The sequence below is a fragment of the Echiichthys vipera genome (genome assembly GCF_963691815.1).
Source record: "Echiichthys vipera genome assembly, chromosome: 19".
NCBI lineage: Eukaryota > Metazoa > Chordata > Actinopteri > Perciformes > Trachinidae > Echiichthys > Echiichthys vipera.
Genome location: NC_139844.1, coordinates 8,324,701 through 8,351,822, shown reverse-complemented (window position 1 = coordinate 8,351,822; position 27,122 = coordinate 8,324,701). Strand labels below are relative to the sequence as shown.

The following is a 27,122-nucleotide window of genomic DNA, read 5'->3' as shown; positions in this document are numbered from 1 at the left end:
GAGGAGGAAGTCGACGTCCCTCTCTTTGAAAGTTCGGACAGCGGAGTTTTAGGCGACGAAGACGAAGACGACTTTGCACTTGAAACAGATGAAGACACCATCTTCAGTGATGAAATTGCCTATGACACAACCGACGATGACGATGATAAAGATGACGAAGATATAGACACCAGCTCATTTGAGTTCACCTTCGATCAAGAGGACGTAAAAGATACATTTGTTGTTGCTGAACAAGATGATGATGATGATGATAATGAAGTCACATCAGAGCCCTTAGCTTTTGAGGATGAAGAAGATGATGAAGATGAAGAACATGATGATGATGATGTTGATGACGTCTTGCTAGCAGGTATATTCCAATAGATGGACTTATATAGCAATATATATCATCAATTAAGTTTTTAACTTTGAGATACAGTAGGTTACAGAATATTACAAGGCAATTTTTGTAATTAGTAATCAATCGTCAGCAACGTGTGAATGTGGATGTGAAAGTAGATTACAAGAAAATTATACTTTCAGAATACTTTAAAATTAAGCATTCGAAATATTGCACCTATATTAAAAAGATGGACACAGCCGCAAAAAGTCCACAAATATTCTTTTGTAACATCGAGAAACATTTTCAGTGCAAATAAGTTGTATTTTTAATGTTCAGCATTTACAGTTGGTACAAACCATAGACTGTATAAAAAATGGACATAGCCTCTCCGACGAAGTCCGTTCTCGCAACCTGATCCAATCGTACTCTCCTACGGGAGTCGCCATTTTGTCAAACTTTGACTCCGCCTCATTTCCTCTTACCAAAAAAAGGGCATGTATGTGACGTTGGGGGGAGGGAGATACGTCCATCTGGCTGATGTTTACTTCAGAGGAGAAGTGAGGGCCAGCAGCTAGCTGTCACTCAAGAGGCCACGCCCCTAATTATTCTTAAACTTTAACCTCCAATAAAATAAAAACTAGCCTGGTACAAAAAAATTCACCCCCTCAGTGTTTTCATGGAGATATGACCTAAACATACAGCCCAGAATGTTTTTTGTACCAGACCTTAAACAGGTTTAATGATGTTTAACATGGGGGTCAATGAGAAACTGCTCTATTAGGAACCCTTCCCCTAGTGGACACTGGGCAAAATTTTGGCACTGTATTGGATCAACCAGGAAGTCGCTGTGATGGGGGCTTGGCACAGTACAAACATGTGGGATGATGTTTCTAAATCAAAAGGTCACACAGAGGACTTCGCTCTTGTAACTCAAGGGGAGAACTCACTCAGAATGTTCATCTTCAGCTTTAATGTCAATTATCAATAAATCATCATTAAAAATGAACGAAAATAAACCACCTTTAACAAGTAACTCACTGTTCTTTTATATACAGTTGAACATATTCAGCATGTCGGTCAAAATCAAATTACCCTTCCAAAAACATGCTGGCATAAACATCTAAAGGTGTACTGTAAAGTTTCATCATTTTAAAACTGCTGTATAAAACAGACGAATTATAGTTACATTGTCCAAGGCAATAATACAATACTATACTATAACTATAATCCAGCATTTGTAAATGTAATCTGGGCTAAATATAGTCACATTTAATTAACATGTAATCTATTACTACCCAACTGTCAGCAATAATAAAGATAATAATATCAATAGCAACATAAAATAATAATACTTTATCAGGATAAATCTGGATTTTAAATATATCACTACTGTTCTTTTTATTTACTTTTAATTTACTAACATCATAACTGGCCCTGCATGTTCCCAGAATGGTTGTCCGGTACAACACAATACATATAAAAGTCCTTTTTGTACCCTGGCTGTGTAATTAATAACATACTGTATATTATTATACATAGCTTCCACTGCAGCAGCGTTCACTGTCCAGGAGGAGGCAGTAAAGTCTGAGGAAGAGACGGACGAGGATGACGAGGATGAGGACATTAAACAGGATGCTGATGAAGACCAGACTGAGGACGCTGAAGCTGAAACAACTGGTAAATATCATTCATCTATTAAACACTACTATTACTATTCTCATTCAGCACATCATTAAACAGCTTCTCTTTTTAAGAAATTCAATATTCAGTGTTTTTAAAGGAAATATGAAGCCCCAATGAAAGTACAATTGACAAAATGTCTTATCTAATAGCAGCAAAACATAATAAAAATATTTGTTAAAAGCTGGACGGTTGATAAGTGTGCCGACACACATGAAACCATTAATAAGGAACAATTCTTTCCGCAGTTTTAAACATACCTTACAGTGTATTTAGCAAATTAGATCTAATGTTTCTGAGGTTTCCTTCCTTTTACTTCATACTGACCTTCAGTCTGTCTTCAACAGGACGTCAAATATCCACAGTCGTCAAGTTCTTCAAATAAATAAAATAAAATAAAAAAAAGACTGAATGTTTCAGCCAAAACAATGTCTTTTTTGCACGTTTTTCGTAATTTTAAAGCTTTTTTCACCACACTGTTGTTATTTATTTCCAAGACATGAAAAGTTCAAAAGATCTGCACACATAACTCTGTTGTTATTTATTATGTAAGCTTTCGGTCACCAAGACTATATATATATTTTTGTCATCCAACACTTTCGTATTTTGTGGTTACTAGTGCCCGTTCAAGATGTGTCCAAATAATTTCACACTTGACACTGCGCTTCCTCTGGTCCTCAGAAACACACCTGCCAAGTGTGAAGTCGATCAGATGAACATACAGACAGAGACTCCTTCTATTTTAATGTTTTGCACTTACTGTAACACATATTTTAGTTTTGTCTTCTATTAAGTGAGTCTGCAGCCACGTTTCCAATATAATATAGAATATAAGGATGAATGGTTTGTGCCCTGTGAGAAATGAGTACAAACCAGTCGTGTAAAATTCCAAACTATTCCTTTAATTTCTTTCTTTTCTTCGTTAAAGTAAGATCTGCTCTCTCCCTCAGTCACCAGTCAGCCTGCTGCTCTGGAGGAGGAGGAGGAGGAGGACGATGATGATGAGGGGGGAGATGAAGAGCCCACAGCCGAGCTAAAGAGAACTCTAGACGAGCATGAAGATAAAAAAGAGGAGGAGTACGATGAAGACGACGATGAGGAGAAGGCAACGGTGGATGTGATCAAACCTGTGCCTGAACCAGAGGAAGAAGCACAAAAGACTGAAGCCGCAGGTCGGAAAGAGAAGATAGTTACAGCTATTTCATCACATTTACCTTCGCTTTGACGTCACCTGTGCTCTTTATGCTTTCAGTGTGTCCCTGCATGCATTCTGCAAATGCCAAAGAGTCCGTCACAAAGACTGAAGAGAAAAAAGGTTTGTGATGCTCCTTCATTTGCTTCGATGAACGCAGGTGATTGCATCCTGCTGCCTGTGGAGCAGTGGCAGAAGTGCGTTGCTGTGAAAGACTCAGTGCTTAATCCTCCAGTTTGTAGCTTTAAGTCTGTGATCTCATTTGTTTGTGTTTTCAGATGCCGTAAAAAGAGTTTCAGCTGTGAGAAGGAAAAAAGGTACGAATAAGGATTGGAAGTTTTGACTAAAGAGATTCACGTTAAAGTCAGCCAGCTGTAGAGAAGCTCAACGGATGAACAGTGCTGGGATAGAGATCTCTGTCCTGACACGGACAGCGTCAGTCACTGCTGATTATCCGCATCTTTGCCACATGTGTGACTTTAGTTAGTATAAACCTTAATGGCGCATTGTGAAGTACAGCTGAGTAAAGGTCCCATAACTTTCTTAGTATCCAATTTCTTTGTTTGTTTTCTTTTATTTTAAGAGCGTGAAGCTGTGAAGAGTGACGAAAAGCCAAAAAGGAGAGGTAACACTGAACTGAAAATACCATCTTTATACCACCTTTGTCTTAAAAGTGTAATATTCAATCATTGTTCCTATTGTGCTTTGTTCAATTAAATGTCATGCATGTGTTGCGTCCAGCTATGCCCAGAATTGCAAGTCTGGAGCCAAAAATGAGGCCGATCAGGAGACTTCCTGCTCTTCTCAGAGGTACACACACGTATACGGGCATGAGATGGTTTTACTGTGAGTCAGGAGGTTTAAATAGGGCAACATTTTGGGAAATATGCTGAGTCACTTATGTGTTCATTAAATACAAACAAACAAGATAAAATGAGTGCATGTCAATTAAAACTTTGCATATACCTTTCTGTCAAAATGTTGTAAATAATTTAAATTAATGGGATGTTTTCTCTTTTAAACTCAAATAAAAAGCCAAGAGAGCGGAAAAGAGTCAAACCAAGACTCCCAAAAAAGGTAAGTGGATGAATCGGCTGCTAATAAGTGTATATACTGCTACATTACATAACTAATGTAAGCAAGAAATAGTGTTTGTAAATAAAAAATCTAAATATGTGCATTATATAACTATTAACTCAAGAATCATAAAGTGTTGTGTATATTTACTTAACGCGTTTTAGCAGCAGTTTTTAGACATCAAGATATATGATATAGACAAATATATACAATAACATTATTATATAGTGTATATATATATATATATATATATATATATATATATATATATATATATATATATATATATATATATATATATATAAAAATCTTACTACTTAAGGACTTTAGTCTAATATATCAGGTTATCTGCTCACATACGTGAAGTCAATGGGTGACCACACACACACACACACACACACACACACAGATGCAGAGAGAGATATGCATGGGCTTGTGGTACAAAAAACAACACACAACAAACAAACAAATAAACAAACAGAGTTGTTTTTCTTTGACAGAGACAGAGCCAAAAACACAAGAAGAGGTCCCAGAATCTGGACAAGAAGGTATAACTAACAGTTTCATTCTGAATGTAAAGTGCCTATTCAAAAGTAAATACACACATATAATATATATTTATATATATTATATGTGTGTATATACATATAAGGAATATGTAATAAATGCCATGTAGTGATCTGGAGGGACAAACGTACACTTTGGTTGTTGTGCTTCAGTGGGCCCTTGCAGACCGGCACCGGTCTACTGCCCGTCCCCTCCCGGCTGGTACGGTAAGTGACAAAGTGATCAGACTGTCCAGAGGAAATAACTGTCTGATGTTAGAACTCCTGCTTCAAAAATATATTTATCTTCCAGTTCATCACATCGTCACGGACAACCCGTACCCTCCTCCGACCATGTCAGGTATTTATGATGTTGTCATAGCAACTATGAGTGGAAATATTACTTTAAAGGGATAGTTGGGATGTTTTTGTACTTCTCCATAGTCAGTGTGTTACCTTCAGTGGATGGTGGTTGGCACAACCTCAGTTTGGAGAACGACTTGGCCACAACAAACACACACACACACACACACACACACACACACACACACACACACACACACACACACACACACACACACACACACACACACACACACACACACACACACACACACACACACACACACACACATACAGACACACACACAGATTCATTCATGAAAGTCAGGACTTCATGAGCCAGGATGTGACTTTAGAGTAAACAAACGTTTTTGATTGCCTGCGTCCAGACTGAAGATATAAATGGATGTAAAGTAGCCGACAGTTCTGTCTAATGTCAGGCAAAGTTGTTGCACTACTTGTACAAAAAATTCACAAAGAAAAAAGATAAAAATATGAATTCATGGAGACTTTGTGAACATTGGGCCCAAAATTGGCTTGACTCTCGTGTAGTGTGTGGCCGAAATTCGTTTGTTTGTTATTGTGTGACTTTGGTGTTTTAAAGGGTCAGTTCACATGAACCAAATTAACACAATGACTCAAACTAACTAACTGATGGAGGCGGTGTTACACCAGCAACTCCTGTGTCCTGCGACGTTAAATGACTGTTTTTGTCAAAGGAGTCTGGGGGCTTTGAGGAGAGCGTTTTAAAAGTCTGTAAAGAGGTGAAAATATTCCAAATATAATTTACACTCACCGAACTGATTTTGATCTTTTTAGGTGTTAAAATACTTTTAGCTGCGTCTTCTCCAAACTGGAGACGGGCCGACCGCCATCTACTGTAGGTCATACACCGACCACAGATTAATACCTCATACAGTCACACTTCATAATATGTGAATTATCCCTTATGTTTGGATCAGTATGTAGTACGTTATCAATATCTCGTCTTCTGGAATATAAATATTTTTTTCAGCCCCCTCTGCTCCAGTTCTGACCTCTCACCCCGTCACTCCTGGAGCTCCACCGCCTCTTTATCAGCAACCGCCGATGCACCCATTCTACGCACAATATCAACCATATCAACCATATCAACCATATCCACCGATGCAGCCAGTGATGCAGCCTCAACCGGACCCAGCACAGCCAGTCCCACCAGTGGAACCAGTCCAGCCAGTGGAACCAGTCCAGCCAGTGGAACCAGTCCAGCCAGAAGCAACAGAGCCAGAGGCTGCTGTTGAGATCCAGACTCCAGCTGCTGAAGCTCAGCCAGCTGTGGCTCCAGTTCAGGGTGAGAAGAGATGATTTCATCAGAGTTATTCTTATATTAGTATACACTATGTGCAGATTCAAACCCTTTAGTCAATACGACAGAACTTTGACAGAAATCTGCACAATCTTGTGTCACACACAGGCATGGGATGACATTAAAGCAGGGTTCAAGACATATCTATAAGTCAGACTTTTATCAGATTAGCAGGTAAAGCTGCAGAGCTGTGACTTACAGGTGGCTTTAATAAAGTCAAACACCAAAATGAATTAACACAGAGGGAGGACAATATTTACGACTGGCCCTGAGTTTGGCTCATTTAGAATACAGGTTAAAAATGTTTCTTTTCACTGCTGCCTTTGACTGAATGTTATTTCCCATAGACTATAAATCTTGACCTTAGACCATAGACTATAAAATGCTTCTTTTAATTCACATTTAGTGTCCAATAAAGTCACTTATTATGTTTTTAATGCACTATTGAAACCACTATGAAATGTGTTTTTTAAGAAAATCTAAAAGTTCTGAGCAGAAAAGACTCACCATCATGCACCTCATCAGATTTAGTGATAGAAAAATGCTCTTTTCCCTACAGACAGAATGTGTCGCTGTTAAAGGACATTATCTTGTAAAATAATAAAATAGTAAATGGTTTTGATCTGCCCGGACGTAAAAAGAGTAAAATGACGAGTTTTGTTTCAAATGAAGATATTGCAAATGTTACTTCAAACTGTATGAATTAATGTTCTTTTTTTTACTCGACACAATCTTGGGAAACTTTATGATTCGCAAAATAAACCTTTTTCATTCGAATAATCGTTGCAGCTCTATATGAGAAAAAGATTTCAAATGTTTGCGCTAAACATTTGCACACGTTGCTTTTGAAGAAAACATGACTGATTCTCTCTGTTAAAGAACCAGAGACTCCTGAGGAAGAAGTGAAGGCTGCCTCCCCCAAGAAAGGTCCAAACCATTTCATTCAGTTAAACTCACATACATTAGAATTTCCTCTGAATAAAGACTGTGAATAATAATTTCTGTGATATTTTCCAGCTGCAAAGAGTAAAACCAAGGCTGCTGATTCAGAAAAAGGTACCATATGCTCCTCCAGAGCCACTGAATGCTTAATGTGTCAGTAAACTGGAGGATTCCTTGTAAATAGCTCCAGCAGCAACGTTAAACAGTGATGTTCAATGACACAATGTGCTGTAAGAATGCATGCATTATATGGAAAATTAACTCTGCGTGGCCATTTCACTCCAATTATCCCCTCAGAGCCGGCAGCAGAGCCAGCCAGAGAGAAAACAAAGAAAGGTGATTTACGTTTACAGCTCAGTAATCTGCTGTTTTCAGTGGTTTACACTGGAGTGTTGTCACAGATGTACAGCAGTGCTTTACTGTAAATATACAGACTCACTCACACACTTCAGAAAGATATTGAAACACTCATTTTCCAAATCTAGATGCTGCTGCTTCCAAAGATAAAACCGAAGCTGGCGCTGCAAAGAAAGGTGAATAAACAGTGTATTTGTGATCTTGAGTAATATTTATTTATTTGAATTTAACATACACTTTACTTATTGAGTCTTTTTTTTTTTATGCAGAGCCAACTGTGAGAAAAGAGAAAAGTCCTGCAGCAGCTCGGAAAGGTAATGAACATTTTGGTAGAAAATAACTTCACATAAATAAAGTGAAGATGGCTTTAAGAGGGTGTTCATTTATAGTTTATATCTCTGAGCCAGTTGCATTTGTTTGGACAGAGCTGACCGTAAAAGAGAAAACCAAACCTGCTGCAGCTGCTAAGAAAGGTAATGAATATTTTGTTAGAATATAAAGTTTTTATGTCACATAAATAATGTGAAAATGGCTTTAACTCTTGTGCATCACTATGGACATTTCTTGTGTTCATGCATATGACATATGCATGTTTCAGAATATTGGAAGTCCAACCTTTTTGTAGCCAAAATACAGACACTCAGACACAAATGTCCCAAAACATCGTAGTTTCACTATTTTCAACCACATTTTTCTGGTTTCGTTGTTGTATTAAATAGCTCTGCAGTGTTTGTTGCAATGCGATTAAAATCATAGACCGTATTAAAATGTTTGCCAATCATCCACACACTCAGACTGTGGATCAACAAAAATCTCCCTGGCATTTAGTGCACAGAAAGTGACTCAATCATTGGTGTTTTTTTCACTATAATAAAAACAGCAGCATTATGTAAACACACTGCATTTAAAGGGTTAAAAAAATCCGAAAATGAATGAAAATGTGTTGCTGTGATCAGGACTGAGGTGGGTCAGTGAAAGTGGAAAATAACATTAGTATAGTATTTTTACAGCAGTTTTAGGACAGGGACATTTTTGACCCCTAAGGACATCAGAGAATTTTTTATTTTTTTTTAAAGACGAAACACTTCAGGCAAAAACCAAATTTTTTCATGCACTGGTTGGTTTTTAGATTTTGGATTATTTTTGCATCAACATGTCATCTTTCAGACTAGTGGGAAAAACATATCCAAAATACACATTTAGGTGTTTATTTTACTACAGTTTGCCTGTTTGCGTCTGTCGATTTCTCCAAAAGTAAACATTAAACAATGCCTCATTTGCTTGATTTAAACTTAAAATTTCAGAAAACCTATACCAATACAATAAATACTTAATGTATTAATCAACTGGGGAAATTTCTCCATATTCACCTGTAGTGTCTCCCCGTAAATGGATGCGTTACACAAGGGTTAAGACTGTGTTTTATATTCTATATCTTTAAATCAGTTGCATTTGTTTTCACAGAGCCAGCTGTCAAAGAAAAAGCCAAACCTGCTGCAGCTGCTAAGAAAGGTAATGGACATTTTGATAGATTATACAGTTTCCACTTCACATAAACAAAATAAAACAAGAAAACACAAGCTCCTTAGAAGGTTAGACGGAGAAGTAATCACATAATGTGAAGATGGCTTTAAGATTGTGTTAATTTGTTTTCACAGAGCCGACTGTGAAAGAGAAAACCAAACCTGCCGAAGCTGCTAGGAAAGGTAAAACATCACAAGACCGGAGGGTGTCATAGGAATCATAACTGTCATGTGAAGGAGCAGCGAATATTTTACTGAAAACAAATGATTCAGGCCACAAATCATGACTCTTTCCTCATAACGTTAGAGCCTGCAGCTGTGAGACAGAAGAAAAAATCAGCCTCTGAAAAGACAGGTGACAACACACACACTGATGTGCATTTATTAGCGCTGAAGTTAATCATCACTCATGTCAAAGACGTGGAAGATAATTGGAAACGTAATTGCTTTTGCTCCTCTCAGAAGCGTCACCTGTCAGGAGCAAAGTCAAGGCCTCTGCAGCCAAGAAAGGTAAAACCAAAATGACATTTTGTTTTGTTTGCGATCATCCAATTCAGCACAGATTCTTGTTTGTATAATTTTTCTGTTCGTGCAGATGCTAAACCAGAACTTGGTATACATTTAAATCTTACATCAGATCCAGATCCAGAACCACGTCCACAGCCGCTCAGACTGAGAACGAAGCTAGAAGCTGTGAGGAACGTCACTTCTCAGGCAAAAGAGGAGAAAGCTGCCAGATCGTCTTCGTCAGAACCAGGTGACACGTCGGTTTACTTTCCCTAACGTGGGACACAAATGATCTGCTGTCCTTACTTTGATTGTCTCTTTATTTTCAGGCAAAACAAGATCAAAAGTACTGACGGACAAGAAAAGTAAGTGTACATTTTAATATTTGTTTATATTTTTTGGGATATCTGATGATTAAAAAAAAAAAAAATTAATTAACATGCAGAGAAAAACTGCAAGTGTTCCCCACTGGATTCAAAGCAGGGAGGCTGAGATAAATGTGGTCTACGTCTAAACCGTCATGACCACCCCAGGAGTTCCTATATTATTTTTTCTGTTGAATCAGCCTAAGATTCATTTGAAAGAAGCATACTTCTGCATACTATATTGAAATGTTGAGAGCAAAAATGTGCCAAATATGTTTTGGATTAGTGGATGCACATGAACAACATGTTTTACTGGTGTTCATTGGGTGTGTGGGGAGATCCACCTGAATACATTATAATCAGTTTTCTGGTCATGTTGACTGCTCGACAGCACGGGAGACCGTTTTTAAAAAGCATGTTTCAGCTCTGGAGGAGTTTTTAAAACACTGACCAGAGGAATTAATGATATATAAACATACGTTGAATGGTGGAAGATCTGGCTAGAGAGTGGCTTTTTGTATCTACTTGTATTATTATTTATCCCTCAATCACTTCTTGAGCTGCTGTAACAAGTAAATTTCACTGGTGTGCGATCACTATCTCATCGTTATCTTCTATCTGAGACGTGTTCAAGTTAAATCTCTACAGACGTCTCTCAGGACAAATCCCACTTCTTGGAAACATAATCACAGATTATGATATTAAATGGGCTGCTTTATGCCTGATAAAATTCAAATTAGTGACACGCCAAGCTGTAATGCACCGAGAAGAGATAATATTGCCAGAATATTAAATGTACACCACAATTACGTGGAGTTATTTGGCAGGCTGTAATAAGGCTGTCTCTTGTCTTGCAGGCAAAGATGAGAAGAAACCTGTCAAAGAGGCTGAAGGTATGGATTCACAGTGAGAAAGTGAATTTAATGTGCTGAGGAGGTTTGACGTTAATCAGTTTCTCTCTTTTTTACCCTTCTTCTTAGATAAAGAGAAACAACCACCACAAGCCAGTGAGTATGAGCATCATTCATCCAGTCACCATGATTACTTGAATGTGAAGTATTTATCCAGAAGTTAGGATTGAGGTTGAACAAAAAATTATTATTGCCCATTCAGTGCTTTGGCAATTCAGACTACCCTATCTGTAAAGATGGTCAGCGGGTGTTCCCAGTCACATGTTTTTATGCACATTTTGAAGTACGACATTAGAAAAAGTGCATATAAATGACAAAAAAAAAACAGGGTCAAAACCAGGCCAGTTTTTCTAAAAAGGGGGTCAGGCAGGCAGGACAAAAGCCAACATGTGAGCAAACGAAACAATGTGGTGGAGTGGCAATGTGCCGGCCTGGTACTTATACTGCAGGGCTGATGAGAGGAAAGGGAAACTGTGAGGGCTCTCTTTTGGCTCAGTGAGAGTGAATCAACTCACTGCAATAAGGTGTGTGTGTGGCACTGATTTTGGCGTTGATTAAGCCCAGGTTTGGGGAGTCTTCTTCTGATGCTGCGTTCCAATAGTGGGTCAACTTTCCCTCGTTCACTTCCCCCTTGTTCACTTGCCCACTGCCATCTTAAGGGCCATTCCAATAGTCTGAAAAACTGAAGTGAACTTGGTGAGATGGACCCTCGGAGGGCTGAGTGATCGAGTGAACAACGATGGTCACTCCAGAGGTGGATATCACCCACAATGCATTGCAGTTATGCATTTGGTGGAAGGGAATACATCCATGGGTAGGTGGCAGTAATGGGCGTAAAACTCTGTGATTGCTCACCCCTAAAAAAAGAACATTCTGCATAAATAAAGCACCTTTTTATCATCATTAAACTTTTCAGTTTTAGTTTTCTATAAATAATATCTTATAATAAGTCGGTATTCTTACATGTCTATGCTGTCCAGCTGTTTAGCAGATAGTTTCTGAAGAAAATTTCATTGATGCTTAATATTCTATGCAAAATGACTTGAAAATAGGTGCAAAACCAACAAATAGATGCAAAATGACTTAAAAATAGATGCAAAACCACCACAAAAAAGATGCAAAATGACTCAAAACAGATGCAAAACCACCACTAAATGATGCAACATGACTAAAAATAGATAAGCCTGTGAATGTTCTCATTTGTCTGGTCATCGTAAGGATGACTAAAATAGATGCAAAACCAACATAAAAAGATGCAAAACTACTAAAGATATTTTCAAAACCACCACAAAATGATGCAAAACTACTATACATATTTGCAAAACCACCACAATAAGCTGGTAGTGGTTTCTGCAGGATAGGAGCAAGTGGATGGATCTGAAATGGCAGAGGAAAACAGTGTAGACGGTGTAGGATTATGCCTATAGTTGGATATGAATGTATTTGGTCACCTGGATAACTGACATAAAGTAGTGTTTTTACATGTTTTATACCATATCCTTGTTGTTCATAGAGAATGGAAAAAGAGCTCCCTGTAAAGCTTAAGGTATCCAGTTCATTTCCACCATCTTCCCTCTGGTTGACTCAATACGAATCTGCTTTAATGGCATTAAGAACATAAGTGGTTAGTATTTAATGAGCTGAGCTGATTGAAACAAGATTACCGTCCCTTTTTTGAGCCGCCTCGCGTTACAGGAGGAGATTACGGCCTTTGAGGAATATAGCAACAATAAAAACTTAGCTGGATTGATTAAATCCATGAAGCAAAAGCCATTAAATTGGGGTATTAGTGTTCTGTTCTTGTTGAGTCATCCAGTGGAGTCTGAGCACTCCCCCGCTGCCTGAGTGACTCTACACTTTCCTTACATTAACGTCTGACACAGTATTCTCTTCTTTCTTATCATGTGATTTATCTGCTCTAAAGCTAAATGAATAGATTTCACCTGCTGAATTTCTTTTTTGTGAAAGATGAAAATGAAGGTTGTGTTTTATTTTTGAGATGCCACTACTTTGTGGACATGTTTTATGTGTGATAAAATTCCTCATGAAACCAACCCACATTTACACTTTTAAGAGAAAATCACTGTAGCGTTTATAGAAAAGGTCCCACACAAAACGATTTCCTGCATAAATCATAAAATCAAACTGAAATTGTAATTCTCTTCACTTTTTGTAATGACATAGCTGTTGTTGCTGCATTTTTTTTCTTCACAAGAGGTTAAGTGTGTCCCGAAGCCAACGCATGCTTGTATAAGCTCATATTGTAAATAGGGAACTTTAACAGGAGAGTGAAATAGCACTTGAAAAACAATCGTCTTTTCTCTTTCTACCTACTGACATGCATGCCATCCTCTGTCTTCTTTCTCTCTCACACAGACTCACGTCGACATTATAACGATGTTTTTTATCCTTATTTCTTGCAGAAGACACCCAGACTGACGAGGATACGACGGAAAAGAAGAAAAGTAAGAGTTGCTTCAATTTTATCGGAAAATACTTTGAGAATGTTTTCTTAACTTACCTTTTCTGATGTGAGTAAGGGATAACTTTCTGCCAGTTTCAGTCTCAACTCACTTAATACTGATGTTTTTTACATTCAAGTTATACTCCACTACATTTGTCTGACAGCTTTCGTTACTTTTTTGACTTTATGTTTTTTATGTTTTTCCTGTCCAGTGAAAACTGCGTATCTCCAGATGTGTCGATGTTGAATGTTTATGATAAACTACATGAACAGGAAACGCTTTTAGAGATACGTGGTTCTCACAGGACAGCTACAAAAATATGATCTTATAGAATACGATGCATCACTGGAGATTAAACTATCCTGCAATAAATAAAAGAGTTACATTTTTTGTTGTCTTCACAGGTCAGAGATACTTCCAGTGCATTTACGTCCCTGGTAAAAATGCACAGTACCCCTTGCGACCTTTCACCCCCGCCATGTCCCCCGCCATGATGTCCCCTGCAATCAGGTCCATGTTGGAGCAGCAGCAGAGAGCAGCGAGGGTGGCGGGGCAATAGAACGGCCTGAACCCTCACCTCATTTCTTGACAGCACTGCGTCTCCCGGTCCAGCAGGGCGAGACGTTTTTAAATCTTTGGCATCCGTAAACCACATACAGACGGATGAGAGTGGACAGAAATGTTTTGTCTTTAATTTATTGATGTATTTATTTTTCTCTCAGTGTGGTCGAGCTCCTGGGGTTTCTGTTGATATTTTCCTCTCAGCTGATGCTCACGCCTTATTGCTTGTGCCTTTTAGATTTAATATGTCACCCAAATCCAAACAAGGAAGCATTTACGTGAATATTCTTAACTCAGTATAATGTACATAATGCTATATTTGTAATTTAGGCTGAAATAAACATGCACCTTTATCATGTTGTTTTTCACTTCACTTAAAGCAATAAACAGAACAGATCATGTAAAAGTCAAAATAAGGTTATTAAATCAGGAAATGACTCAGATGAGACAGGATCAAAAAGGTTGTAATGGATTTGAATGGGGTTAAATATTAGTTGAATGGCCATGTTGCACATTTCAGCATTTTTTTTCTACTAAAAGAGCTTTTTAATGTGTTATCCTTTATTTAAATCCTGTGACTGTAACAAAACCAGGTGTGCTATGCTGTTTTTGCTGCTTTGCTGCATCTGCAAAAGATTAGCGTGCCAATGTTTTTGGAGGGTCAAATCCCAGGAGCTCCCACTTTGGATCCAAGCAGCCTCCCTGTCTTTGACCGTGATTCTCACCAGCATGTTAAATAATGTAATGATGAGACATTTTCTTCTTCAAAGACCTGATATCAGGCAGTAGTAAAGAGGAAGATGAGCTCATCGCAGCGTATGAAACTATAGGACATGCTACAGCAGCTAAACCACGCTTCATTTAAAATAAAAAGGCACAACACTTTTCTTATTTGAACATGTTAAAAGCAATTATTGGATATTTTTGATTCGCAGACACTGACACCTTAATACGTTAAATATATTTAGAAGTATCTTTATTTTCAATAAGGTGAAATAAAGGGCTTAAAGTTCAAGTTTACAGTTTAAGGTTCCCTCATCTAATACTAAAAATAATTTAAAGGTCCCATTTAAAGGCTCATTTTCAGGTTCATATTTGCATTCTGGGTTTCTACTAGAACATGTTTACATGCTTTAAAGTTCAAAAAACACATTATTTTTCTCATCCTGTCTGTCTGAATACACCTGTATTCATCCTCTGTCTAGAGCCTGTCTCTTTAAGAAGCCCTCCTGAAAAAGCCCAGTCTGCTCTGATTGGTCAGCGTTTCTGGGTCTTCTGCCTCTCTGCACTGTCACTGTAGCCGGTGAACGACTGTAACCACACTGTAGCAGGACTTTCTTGCTATATATATAGTACAGTTGTGACATCACAATGGTACAGGAAGTCCTGTCGGCTCATTTAAAGGCAGTTTCTGCATGTGGGCTGTGGGCATTTCTCTGTGGATTGAACATTTTGATACTTTCACAGTATTTATTTAGCACCTTAACCTGCTTTAGTAAAAGCAAAGACAAGAAAATCTCACTTTTTACAATATGGGACCTTTAATACCTGAATAGTTTTATTTTTTAGAATTTGCTTTTTGTTTCTATTTCCCATGTAAATCTTTAAACCTCAAAAGTCAGTTCATGCAATCAATGGTGTCGTGTTTCTGCATATTTAATGGCATTTCAAACGGTTTAAAGTAGAGCGTCCTTAGACACAAATAGCACACACACTTTAGGTGATTTGAACATGTTCAGAGACAGGGAGTCTGCAAAGGACGACTTTGATGTGACCAACTAATGAGACGCTGTGATGTCTGCTACAGTGGATACATGTCATGTTAATAATCAGCTTAGCCTGATACATTGTCATATTTTCAGTTACCTCACTCGCTCTGGTTTTGTACCTCAACAACAAGGCTGCCTTGTCGTTGCTGCGAAACTGTTGCTGAGCATTATCGACAATTTGTTGTTGTCTTACTGAATGGAAACCTTGAAAAACCAAAAGAGGGTTTTCACACTCGGCTTAATCCTGAGATAAGACCTACATTAGTCCAGGTTCTGCTGTAGTGTCCGCCCTATAGACTACCAGTTTATTCACACGTACAGTTCCTGAGCTGTAATATTAATTCCTCCATGTTGGAACAACACTTGTACTGTTGCAGGGCTTACCTACAGTTTATCTCCTTGTTATTTTACTGTAGAGTGATGTTTGAGGTGTGGCGATAAGGTGGGGCTACCGTAACTTTAGCCCACAGTTTACCAATCTTCTTGCTCTTTGCAGATGGATCCACAACTTTTTCAGGGTCATCCTCCAAAAGTCTTAAGGTGCGTTCAGGGGGAACACAAGGCTAATTTCAGACACGATAATAGATAAAGGGAGGATGTGAATGCATACAAACCGTTTCAGATTCAGTGTAAATATCTGAAAATGCTTTCATTCGAGCACAAAATTTGCACTTACCCTGCAGCTGCACAACTCTGCTGCAGAGGGCAATAAGGCTACATCCACACTAATACATTTTCCTTGTAAGCGCTATAGCTTTTGCTACGTTTATGTCTGGCGTACACGCTACTCCGGCATTTCTGAGCCCCTAAAATAAAAGAGACTTTTGGAAACATCCTGTTCTTCTTCCTGCCTTATAGTCTGGACAGGCAGAAACGGTGACCTTTGGAAACGATAACGCTGACTCCCATTTTCACTTCCTGATCGGGTGGGCACAGCCTTATTGCATGACCCTTTTTGGAAGAAAACAAAGGACATCAGCCTTTACTACCAGTGGTTCAACATAGGTACCAAATTACAGCCGTTGCTTACCTTGTTATCTTTGCTAGCAGCTGCTGTGCAGTGAAATTATGTATTTTATAATGCTACTGCTGCCTACATGTGCAGGAGACAAGCAATTATTTGAGTGATTTGTGACAATTCCTGTGTCCAACGGCGTAATCGACATGTGCGAGGGTCTTTACAGGCATGTTAGCACGGACGGAGATTAGTTCTGATACAATGCTAAACTACCAACAAGAAAAACATTACGGAAATGTTGCGACCAAGCTAACAGCTGGATATTTGTGGACAAAATTAAGCCAGAAAATAGTTTGTGTTCACTCTGAATGCACCTTTAAGTGTGAATCCAAGTTAGAACAAAGCGACCTCAGCTGGTTGTTTGCTGTTAGCATACAGATATTTGAGTGTGAATATTTAACCTGAGGCTCGGTGTAAACTCTCCGTTAATGAGTCCAAGTGTGAATGAGGTCAAGCTTGCCCCGGGGCGCTTTCTGTCGCCCTGCAGGGTTTAAGGTCAACAGGCCTGAGAAACGTAAGAAGAGTCTTTACGTTTCACGGCCAAATGAGATCCGACAACCATTTATAGCAGCAACCTACTGAGCGTGTGTTGTTGTTGGAGTGGAGTTTAAAAAGACACCTGCCGTTGGTGTGTACTTCAGGTGTTTTTGTTTATAGAGGGATTACTTTTGAAATGAATTCTAATTCATTGTTGAGATGCAGCAGTAGGTGACTGCTCTGCTGCCTGGAGGCCCTGAAACGTCAGCTGTTCTGCAGCTGCACGATATTAACAGACATAAATTTTGCCAAACATTTGCAGCTGTGGGCTGGAATTATGTTTTTAAATCTAATCGAATCGCACTCGACTGTGTTCAACAAACTTTGAAGCATTCATAAGTAATGATGTGAACCTACAGAGTGGAATACTGGGTTTACCCTCGACTTCATCCGTGATTACATGTTCTTAATAAAGATTATTTTAGTTAGTTTCCTGCATGTTGTCACTGTACAGTGACAGTGTGTGCAATGGAAGCAAAAACAAAAAATACTTATCGTCAAGTTTTACTTACTTTTTCTGACCAGTAACATAGAGTCTTCTGTACTTTTTCGTTAGTACTTTTTGATATATTTTATGCACAATTGCAACACAGTCTAATGCTCTAATAGACAATAAATAGACTAATAGACTGCTCTGTACATAACCAACCTGTCCACTTGCCATTAAAGGGTTCCCGTGGAGTTTTTGACCACTAGTGGTGCTATAGAGCAATGTTTCAAGGAGCAGGACATAAAACACAAATCAACTTTTGCTACCTATCAAGATGTAAAGAGACTCCTCTTACCTGTTCTGTTTCAAAAAAAAGATGCATTTATAACAAAGACAGGTAATGCTCTTAGATGACGGAGGTGAGAAAAGCTCCGCAATCATTTCCCATAATTCTCATAGTTTGTGGAGGGCAAAGTGTGGAAATGCAGCTATAAAGGCAGAAAATACTGCAATATGATGTTTTTAAAAACATTCAAATGTTCATATTATCCATTGAAAACTACACAACAAATAAACAAAACCAAATTTAATTTAGTTAACATTAGCATACAGTATCACACGCAACCTTTCTGTTATTGCTCCTTTGACATTCAGTCATGGTAATTGAGTCTGTAGACTGAGAGGGATTGAGAGTGAGTGACTTTTACTGCTGCTTGTGTCCCGTGGGAAACCAGAAGTCAGCGTTGACTTTTTTTACTACTTAACTTAGGTACATAACTTAATTTGCTCAACAAATGTACCTACATTAACTTAAACCATTATCTTTTCCCCTTTATTCACAACATCAACCACGTTTCCAACTGAGGAGTTGGAAATGAGAACGGGGCGTTCGATGACACGTGGAATGTCTGTAAAAGTGCCATTTATACACTTTCCCATGAGATCATGTTGGTGTTTTCTTTGGAGAATTTCTGCCACACGTGTGAACGCTGCATTAGCAGGAAAAGGGTTTTTAAACTACTTTGGAAACTTGTACATTTTGTAGAAAAGGCTCAAAAGACTTTCAGAGGTGTTACTGGATGTCATGGGCTTGTTTTTGTGAATGGATCTGTAGTATATATAGTATAAGATTTAAAAGTCAGTGGGAAATACGATGATTGATGTTGCAATAAGAGCAGATTAATTTTTCTGCTGAACGCATTCAATTTGAGCTTGTTTGGTTCTTTTAGAAGGATCACTTATGTTGTTAATGTTTCTTATGTGCATGATAATGTAATTAACATAAAATACAGCGACACATTTTTGAGTTGAAGTTCATTTCCACACAACAAGCATTACTCAGTCAGTCAGATGCTGTATAAAGACTGTAGATAATAGTTTATGTGTTGCAATCTGGAGATTATTAGATTTAAAATGATTAAAAAATAACTTCTTTCGCTGTTTTGCTCTGAAGGGAATATATGTTTCAATTAGAGAGGTTATGTTTTGTCTTGTTCAGTATCATCAGACTGTTATGTGGGCAGTCATTTTTACAATCTGGACTCTAAGTCTGACGTAACACCCTTTCAGAATACGACAACAACGGCTGAACCTGTGAGAGAAGTAAAATGACAATTCTGACAAATTTTTAAAAAATCTGATCTGATCAAACAACGGGGAACACAGCAATGCGACAGTGTAGAAATACGGGGCTTGGACCGGCTTGGGGATCTGGAAATAGCACTTTGAAAGGGCGTTACGTCACAACTTTAAGATACAGTGTAAACTACCTGTTGCATGTATTATAAAGAAGAGGTGTCTGATGTGATCACGTCACAGTTTTGGAAGCCAATTAAATGTCACGCGTGACCTTTCAGGCACTTAAAAACTGAGGATGTCTGCTGTGGTCAAATACACATCACCAAAACGCATTTTGAGTCATAATTCAATAAATATATGCAGAAATTTGAGGCCATTAATGTCTTTTTTCTTCATAATAGTTATAATACAGTAAGTGTCATGTTTATGTTTAAGGCATCCACCAGCATTACTGTAACTGTAAGTGTTTCTATATCTAATTTCCCTACAAGAAGCCCTGTAGAGGAGCAGCCTGATAGACAGCAACATTAGTTTTTTCTGGTTTGGTAACAGCAGTCTTATGGTTTCAACAGCTCAGCATCCTTTTAAATAGCAGTTAAAGTAGCTCTTGGGGGAATTTTTTTGGTTTCAATAGTTGAAAGTTTCGGAACAATACTATTGAAACAGTTTTAATCCCATACATAAGAAACATGTGAATCAAAGGCTTTAAATAAGTACTTAAACATGGATATTGTGTGTTATACTTTATATAGCAGCTAACACTGAGTGAGGATGTCCGGCACTCAAGAACCACATCTACTTTGTCCCCTTTTCAGGTTAGTATTTGATTCCTGATTACTGATTCCCTGCAGCTGCACTTCAGATCAGTACATCTCAAGCTCCAAGACCTGCTGCCAAACACTGCAGCAAAAACTGTGTGTAAGGCTACGTTTACACGTGGACGGCTATTTTAATAAACGGACATTTGGCTGTCTTTGTTTTTTCTTAAAGTATCATAATGCACACCTGTCTATTTTCAGAAGAGTTTTAGTTTACACTAACCCGTGTATATATGCCGTCAAGAGCATGCCAAACCTGTAGGTGTCAGTGTACAGAGAGATTTTTAAAATCTCCACTCCAGCCGGAGTTTTTAGAAAGAAACCTTTTCAAATTCTCACGTTTGCGTGTAAACGAAGGGCACAAACGCAGGGAAATGTCTCTGTTTTCAAAAATAACCCTTTATGTGTAAACGGGGCCTAAAAATAAGAGAAATGTGAGAAAATCTACACGTGTCAATATTTATTTTTTGCTTATTTTTACATGATGCGTTTCAGAAAATTGTCTTTGAGGACATTTATACATTTAACACCTGCTAACTGAACAGTTGGTTGCTCCTATGATAATATACTGGCTTTCCATAATAACTTCACAATTCAGTTTTGAGTTTGCCCCCCCCACCCCACCACCCCCACCCTCAACTACAGCTCCTACACTGTAACTATACAATCAAAGAACAGTGATGTGAAAGTTAAATAAATATATCAACAACTGAAAGTTACGCATTCATTTTCAGGAAATAAAAAAAACATCATTCAGTGTCCAAATCATCAAAACACATATTGTATAAGATACAAAGTGGTACATTGGGTGGCTTTGGCTGCGATAAATCCAACATTAGTCAAAATAAATCAGTATAAAGACAGTACATTGAAGAAGCTTGTGATAGAAAGTTTAAAATGATGCATAATGATGCGTTATTGTGCAGAAAAGATTGGTCTTTTTTTTTTTTCACCCCACTTTGGAATAAAACTCTTCTTCTGAACATTTAAAAACTAACTGATCTATACGGTGCATGTTCTGTCATGGAAAAATATAATACAATAAAAATAATTTGTGTTTTTAACTGGGATCGGGCCCAAAACTTATGTTAAACGTATGTTACCTTTATTGTTTTATTGTGGATGTTATTGTTATAGGTTTAATTAGAATGAAGAAAAACATGAAGCTGGAACCATGTGATGACCTTTGGGCTGAATGGTGAAATGAACCTATGGTGCTTTGAGATGCAGTTCCTCTAGTGGCCACCTCTGGATGAGTGGGGAAACCTTCACGTTCTCTCTCAAAATACAAAGACAATATCTTTTCTCCACAAGGTGAATCACATCTGATTTATTAGTTTCACATTATTTATTACTTTTTTAAAAATTTTTTTACAAAATCAATATTAACAATGGGTGCTATGTTTGGGGGTGACCTTGGAAATATGGATTTTCTGTTTCATAAAAGCAATTTGCGAGCGCTGCTTATACGATCAATAACAAATAATGACAGCAGCATATTTCACAAATGTGTTTCCCTTGCAAACTGCAAATTCATTTGTCCTTCAGAGCTCGTCCGTGCTCATGCATGGGTCGCAAGTGTGGCATTTGTGAAGTGAAGCAGGTAAAAATGAACAGAGGAAAGGACCTCAACCTGCAAATCTCAGCAACCACACATTTCTCTAAAGACTGTGAGTCATTGTGAGATCTTATTTAGCATGGCAGAATAACAGTGTTTGAGCTCTACATTTCCTTTCATGTAAGCTGGTGTGAAATATGTCATCCCTGTCTCCTAAACATTATAATCCCATACGACTAAAGTACATTTTCAATTATGTTTTCAAGGGGAAGCATGTTTTGTCCTGGATCACACGTCCTCGCACCGTACTTTGTAAAACGGTCACAGTTTTTAACACGTGGTTAACGTTGTGGATAGAAACAAGTACAAAAGTACTTGCCTAGGTTTAGGAAAAGATGGTGGCTTTGGTTAATATAAGTAAATGTGCGACATAACTTAAGTTTCATACGTAAGATAACTAACAGATGCAAGTTAAAATAGGGTTACCTTGCCTTTTGGTTTCACCCCGACCTCCTCCTAATGCAAACTTCTATTAAAAACAAATTTGTGCTATGTCAAAAACGAAATTAATCCGGGACAAAATACCTTTCCCTCGAAACATGATTCAACGTGAATATCAACGTTTCTGCAAACTATAGAAACGTTGATATTTAAGGTTTTGGGAAACTTTAACTTCTGTATGCAACGTACCTGGCTTTCAACTGACTCCAATGTAAAATCATAGACAGCTAATAGATAATATTACATGTTCAGAGCAGGTGGTAGTATAAAAAGCCTCAAACTGGACTAAATACATAACAGACGTACTAGTTTTTACCAAAGCACAATCTTTTCTAACCGTCACCAAGAAGTCTTGATGCCTAGACCTAAGTAACGTGAACAGTCTTTGTTTGGATTCACAACGTTAATCATGGGTTTATAACTGATCGTGGAGTGTCAAAAAGTGTCGCTATGTGATGAGTCAACGTATTCTCATCAGGAGGTTCATAGGATACTGTGTGAAAAGTTTACGTGCAATGCCGACGTTTTATGCTGACAACTGGGTTGACCTCCTCCCTACCCGGACTTCGATTGGAAACATATTTCTGATAAGTCAAAAGGTAACGTAATCTGGGACAAAATACATTTCCCACAAAAGTTTATCTGTATGAGAACGTAATTTCTTTCAGGGGACAATGCTGGAAACGCGTTTACAATATGACAGTGTTATTTAGCAGAATAAATACCAAGTTGGCTCACTAAAAGATGACGTTATGCACATCTTACAGGAAGTACTGGTGACAAGAATGCAAAGTGTCCACCCAAAAAGCAGCACATAAATGAATCATTTGTGATGAATCCAGATTTTAGAACAATCACTGGGGACCTCCAGGACGCCTTCCTGGGTAGCGTTTATAATGTGAGCGCCATCAATACACCACCACCGCTCTGGTACAACAGGTTTGTGAAATGCATTCAGTGACACTTTGATCCAAGGTCAGCAGGAAAGACATAACAACAATAAGGAAAGAACATTCGAAATGCTGAATTTCTTTAAAATAAAAAACAATTCTAACTTCATAATCGTGTTTACAATTCATACGTATATACCGGTTTTAATAAAATACTGACAAGAAAAAAAACATTTGAAAAATCTTAAATGTGCAGTGAAGCACAAAGCGTCCCCCCATAAAGTATATTTGTAATAAAATGTAAATCTTCAACTGTGTGTTACTTTGTTTAAGTTCCTCTACATACATTTACTGTAACAACAGCTCCTACGTACCACCCTCTAATACTTTAACTTTAAAAAAACAACCAGTGAACCTGCAGGATGTTCAGTGTGACACTTTTGCTATATTCAAGCAGTATACATATGTTTATTTAATGTAAACGTTGCATCCTAACAACTGGAAGCATCTACAGTGTGTGTGTGTGTGTGTGTGTGTGTGTGTGTGTGTTTATGATACCAATCTGTGTTTTCCTTCACATTGATTCTGTAAAAAGCTCAACTGAATCCTGATTTTTGCAGCCTCTTTTTTCTCTATGTGTGTTACAACTGTGAAAAATAGGCCTCAGATATCAACTGGAGCACAGAAATCATTCATTATCTAGCTCCATGTTCAACCCCACAGTTTCTCACAGTCTCTCTGATGTGCACAAAACTGGCAGCTTAACATTTCCACCCCAAAAGGGTCTTGACTGAAACTGTGCAATAACCTCTCGAAACACAATAGTAAAAGACACCTAAAATGGCTGGTAAATTCCAATGTTTGATCATTTATCGTAAAGAGGGAATATGATAAGACTTAATGTTAATATTAGTGATGTTTTAGGGACACAACGCAGGTTTTAAGCAGTAAAAATTTGTTTTCAACTGATACGAAACAGTCTCAGTGTAATAATGACGCCTGTTTATGACCTAAAAAAGCAATCGAGACCATCAACAGCAACAACGTTGGCTGTTTTTTATTGTATACAGTTATTCTTAATGGCTGTCTCCCGGTCAGGTTCCCCACAAAATAAAACAAACAGACTCAATTTTAAATGTTCTCAGGCAATGTTTGGCAGTGAGTTGTACGTTAGCCAGTTAAAAGGATAAGATCATTTTCATTTTGATGTTATATTTTGTGGTTATGTTTGAAACTGGGGCGGGGAGAAGAATAAAAGAAAGAGCACATTCTATCAATTCATTAAAGGGAAATTCCGGCGTAAAATCTTCCCAGGGTCTTTTTCGCTAACAGCTGAATGCGGCTAACACTGATCCGCTCTGAGCAGCACGGTCAAAGCATTAAAACATCTTTTTTGACCACTAATACTGCTCCAAATAACACCAAACCTCTGCAGTATTATGAGAAGAGGACTGACACATAACAAAGCACCAATGGGCTCCTACCTTTTGGACTGACTTTGGTAATCCACTTGACTTTACTATGAGAGGAGCTGGTACAGGGGTCAGTAGGTAAGTCTTTCAAACACTCTTTTAATAAACTCTGGGTTCACCAACTATGTTATTGGTGCTTCAGTTAATGTGTAGGGACTCTTCTCATGCTACTGCAGAGGTTTGGTGTTTTCTTCATTCACCGTGCTGCCCCGGGCTAATCAGTGTTAGCCGCATTCCGCTGTTAGGGACTGTTAGCGTCTCACCGGGATTTCTCTGTTAATAGTTGTTACACAAAAAATTGACTCTTTTGACTTATTTGATGAGTGTATTTGCCAAACTACGCAGGAATTTTACTTTAATGTCTATTTTTAATTTAAATTTTTAGTACATTTAATGGCATATTCCAGGTAATTTATTTTAGATATTTCCAGGTTCAGTCCTCCATATTACTGATCACATATTACATTAAAAAACAATCAGATTGTTAACTCCATCTGATTTGAACAGCAGTGGAAGCAGACAGATCCCACTGAGGCCGCAGTCTGGCTTGACTGCACAGGGTCGAGCCTCTGAGCTGTTGTAAGTAGGGTTGACATCTCATGTACGCTGGTTTGATAGTTTAACATTCCAGCTGTCTGCTCTCGTCGCAGCCGGCCACCTCACGCTTCCTGCCTGCCGGCCTTTCATGTGATCTGTGCTCGGCTGTCTGCTTGCCAGCCTTACTGGCTTTTTGTCCTCTGCTGCTCGGCTCTGCCTGCCAGAGTCACAGTTTTCCCGTCTACTGGCCTGTCTAACATTCAGCTGTCAAACCTTCACGACACAATTGAATCGTTGATTTGGATGAGCCTAAACTACAGTACGTCAGCACCTTCAGCTGGTGCCAGTTTCACATGAAGAAGTATTTTTTGGCAAGTCAGAATAGCATAAAGTATGGTGAGTGGAGCAAACAGAAACATCCATCCATCCATCCATCCATCCATCCATCGTCAACCGCTCGTCCCGGGGGGTACGTGGGGGGTACACCCTGAACAGGATGCCAGTCTAACCCAGGGCACATACAGACAGGGACAGACAACCATTCACACGTACGGGCAATTTAGAGTTCCCAATTAACCTAACACGTGCATGTCCGGGATTCATACCAGGAACCATATTTGCTGTGAGGCGACAGTGCTAACCACCACCCCCCGTGCCGCCCCACAAACAGAAACAGTGTCTGTGTAAATATATACACTGCAGCAGCAGCTTGTGTAAGTGCAGAATATAAATGAAAATCACGACAAAATACTGTAATTTAAACATGTAAAATAACAGGTTTCTGAAGGACCTCTGTAGCCTATTTACTGCAAATCACTGATGCACACTTACTGCCAATGATGTTCACATTACTGCCAACTCGAACACTGCCTGAGAAAGATCATTGAGCAGTGCGTAAAAGTTAAATTAGTCTGCAGGTCTTGTGGGTTCAAGTGCTGTCAGGAAGTTCTGACTTTCGAGACAAGCTTGCCTTGTGGAGTTTTCTCGTAAACAAACAAACAGAAATTATGTTTATTCCAGTCTAGTACGCCGACACATTCTCACTCCCAACTTGACACATACGACCTCTTGGCCCATTTTTTAATGTGCAGGGTTAGGGTTAACACGAGCCCTTCACAGAACCATCGGGGAAGCCGTCATTAGAAACTGATTGGGAAAAGGGCAGGCACTTTCATCATCAGGTATGTTTCCATTGAGAAAAGCCTTCAGTGCCGTTTTCTTCTCTGTTCTGATTAAACTGACGCTTCAGCAGCATCTAAGCTAACCTCTTGAGGAGCCACCATCTCACGGCGCCGTGGTCGAGCACAAAGACTCACCGACTCTGAGGCGTGTTCAACCATTTCTTTTTCCTTTTTGCTTTGACAAAAACGATTCAAATGAAGTAAATCATTCAGCGTGCAAATGTACCTCGGCTGTAAAGGTGGTAAAATAAAAAACAAGTAAATTGTAAAGAACGTGTTTTGAGGTTTTGGATCATTTTGAGCCCTCGCGCAGCCTCTCACATTCAAGCGGAGTTAGTTGATTTAAGTTAGGTCTGTGAGGATTCAGGGTGTTAGGGTAGAGTGGCCAGTATCAGATGCTAAACGGTGCCTTGTGCGTCGGCGTGAGACGGTGAGGCTGCACCAAAATGCTGTATTTGCAAAGCTGACTTTTTGAAAACTTACATTGTATATTGTTTACGACAATGTTTGAACTCTTCATCGCTCCATTGGTCTTACACTCAACAGGGCACCTTTAAGAGTCTCCTGCCAAAGAGCGTTTCCTGATGCAGTTACTGAACCAAACACTGAAGACAAAAAAAAACAAGCAAAAATGTGAAAGACTGAAGTGATTTTTACATCAGAGCACACAAACTTCAACCAAACCTGTAAATGAATAGC

The 27,122-nt window shown here is 38.5% G+C and overlaps 1 protein-coding gene across 1 annotated transcript in view; it reads left to right on the top strand.

Moving 5' to 3' along the window:
- The window catches only part of LOC310962171 (uncharacterized protein), a 34,307-nt gene extending 14,478 nt beyond the window's left edge, over positions 1-19,829 (top strand). The window contains exons 10-37 of the mRNA XM_083934552.1: positions 4-349; positions 1,862-1,999; positions 2,953-3,174; positions 3,255-3,317; positions 3,473-3,511; positions 3,778-3,819; positions 3,936-4,004; positions 4,230-4,271; positions 4,772-4,819; positions 4,991-5,044; positions 5,130-5,177; positions 6,174-6,488; positions 7,383-7,430; positions 7,521-7,559; positions 7,743-7,781; positions 7,931-7,978; positions 8,072-8,116; positions 8,228-8,275; positions 9,267-9,314; positions 9,461-9,508; positions 9,633-9,680; positions 9,788-9,835; positions 9,963-10,082; positions 10,162-10,197; positions 11,055-11,090; positions 11,178-11,204; positions 13,532-13,573; positions 13,978-19,829. Of these exons, the coding sequence (XP_083790678.1) occupies positions 4-349; positions 1,862-1,999; positions 2,953-3,174; positions 3,255-3,317; positions 3,473-3,511; positions 3,778-3,819; positions 3,936-4,004; positions 4,230-4,271; positions 4,772-4,819; positions 4,991-5,044; positions 5,130-5,177; positions 6,174-6,488; positions 7,383-7,430; positions 7,521-7,559; positions 7,743-7,781; positions 7,931-7,978; positions 8,072-8,116; positions 8,228-8,275; positions 9,267-9,314; positions 9,461-9,508; positions 9,633-9,680; positions 9,788-9,835; positions 9,963-10,082; positions 10,162-10,197; positions 11,055-11,090; positions 11,178-11,204; positions 13,532-13,573; positions 13,978-14,132 (2,301 nt within the window). The 3' untranslated portion in view covers positions 14,133-19,829. The remainder of the gene's footprint in view (positions 1-3; positions 350-1,861; positions 2,000-2,952; positions 3,175-3,254; positions 3,318-3,472; positions 3,512-3,777; positions 3,820-3,935; positions 4,005-4,229; positions 4,272-4,771; positions 4,820-4,990; positions 5,045-5,129; positions 5,178-6,173; positions 6,489-7,382; positions 7,431-7,520; positions 7,560-7,742; positions 7,782-7,930; positions 7,979-8,071; positions 8,117-8,227; positions 8,276-9,266; positions 9,315-9,460; positions 9,509-9,632; positions 9,681-9,787; positions 9,836-9,962; positions 10,083-10,161; positions 10,198-11,054; positions 11,091-11,177; positions 11,205-13,531; positions 13,574-13,977) is intronic.
- The last annotated feature ends 7,293 nt before the right edge of the window (positions 19,830-27,122 follow it).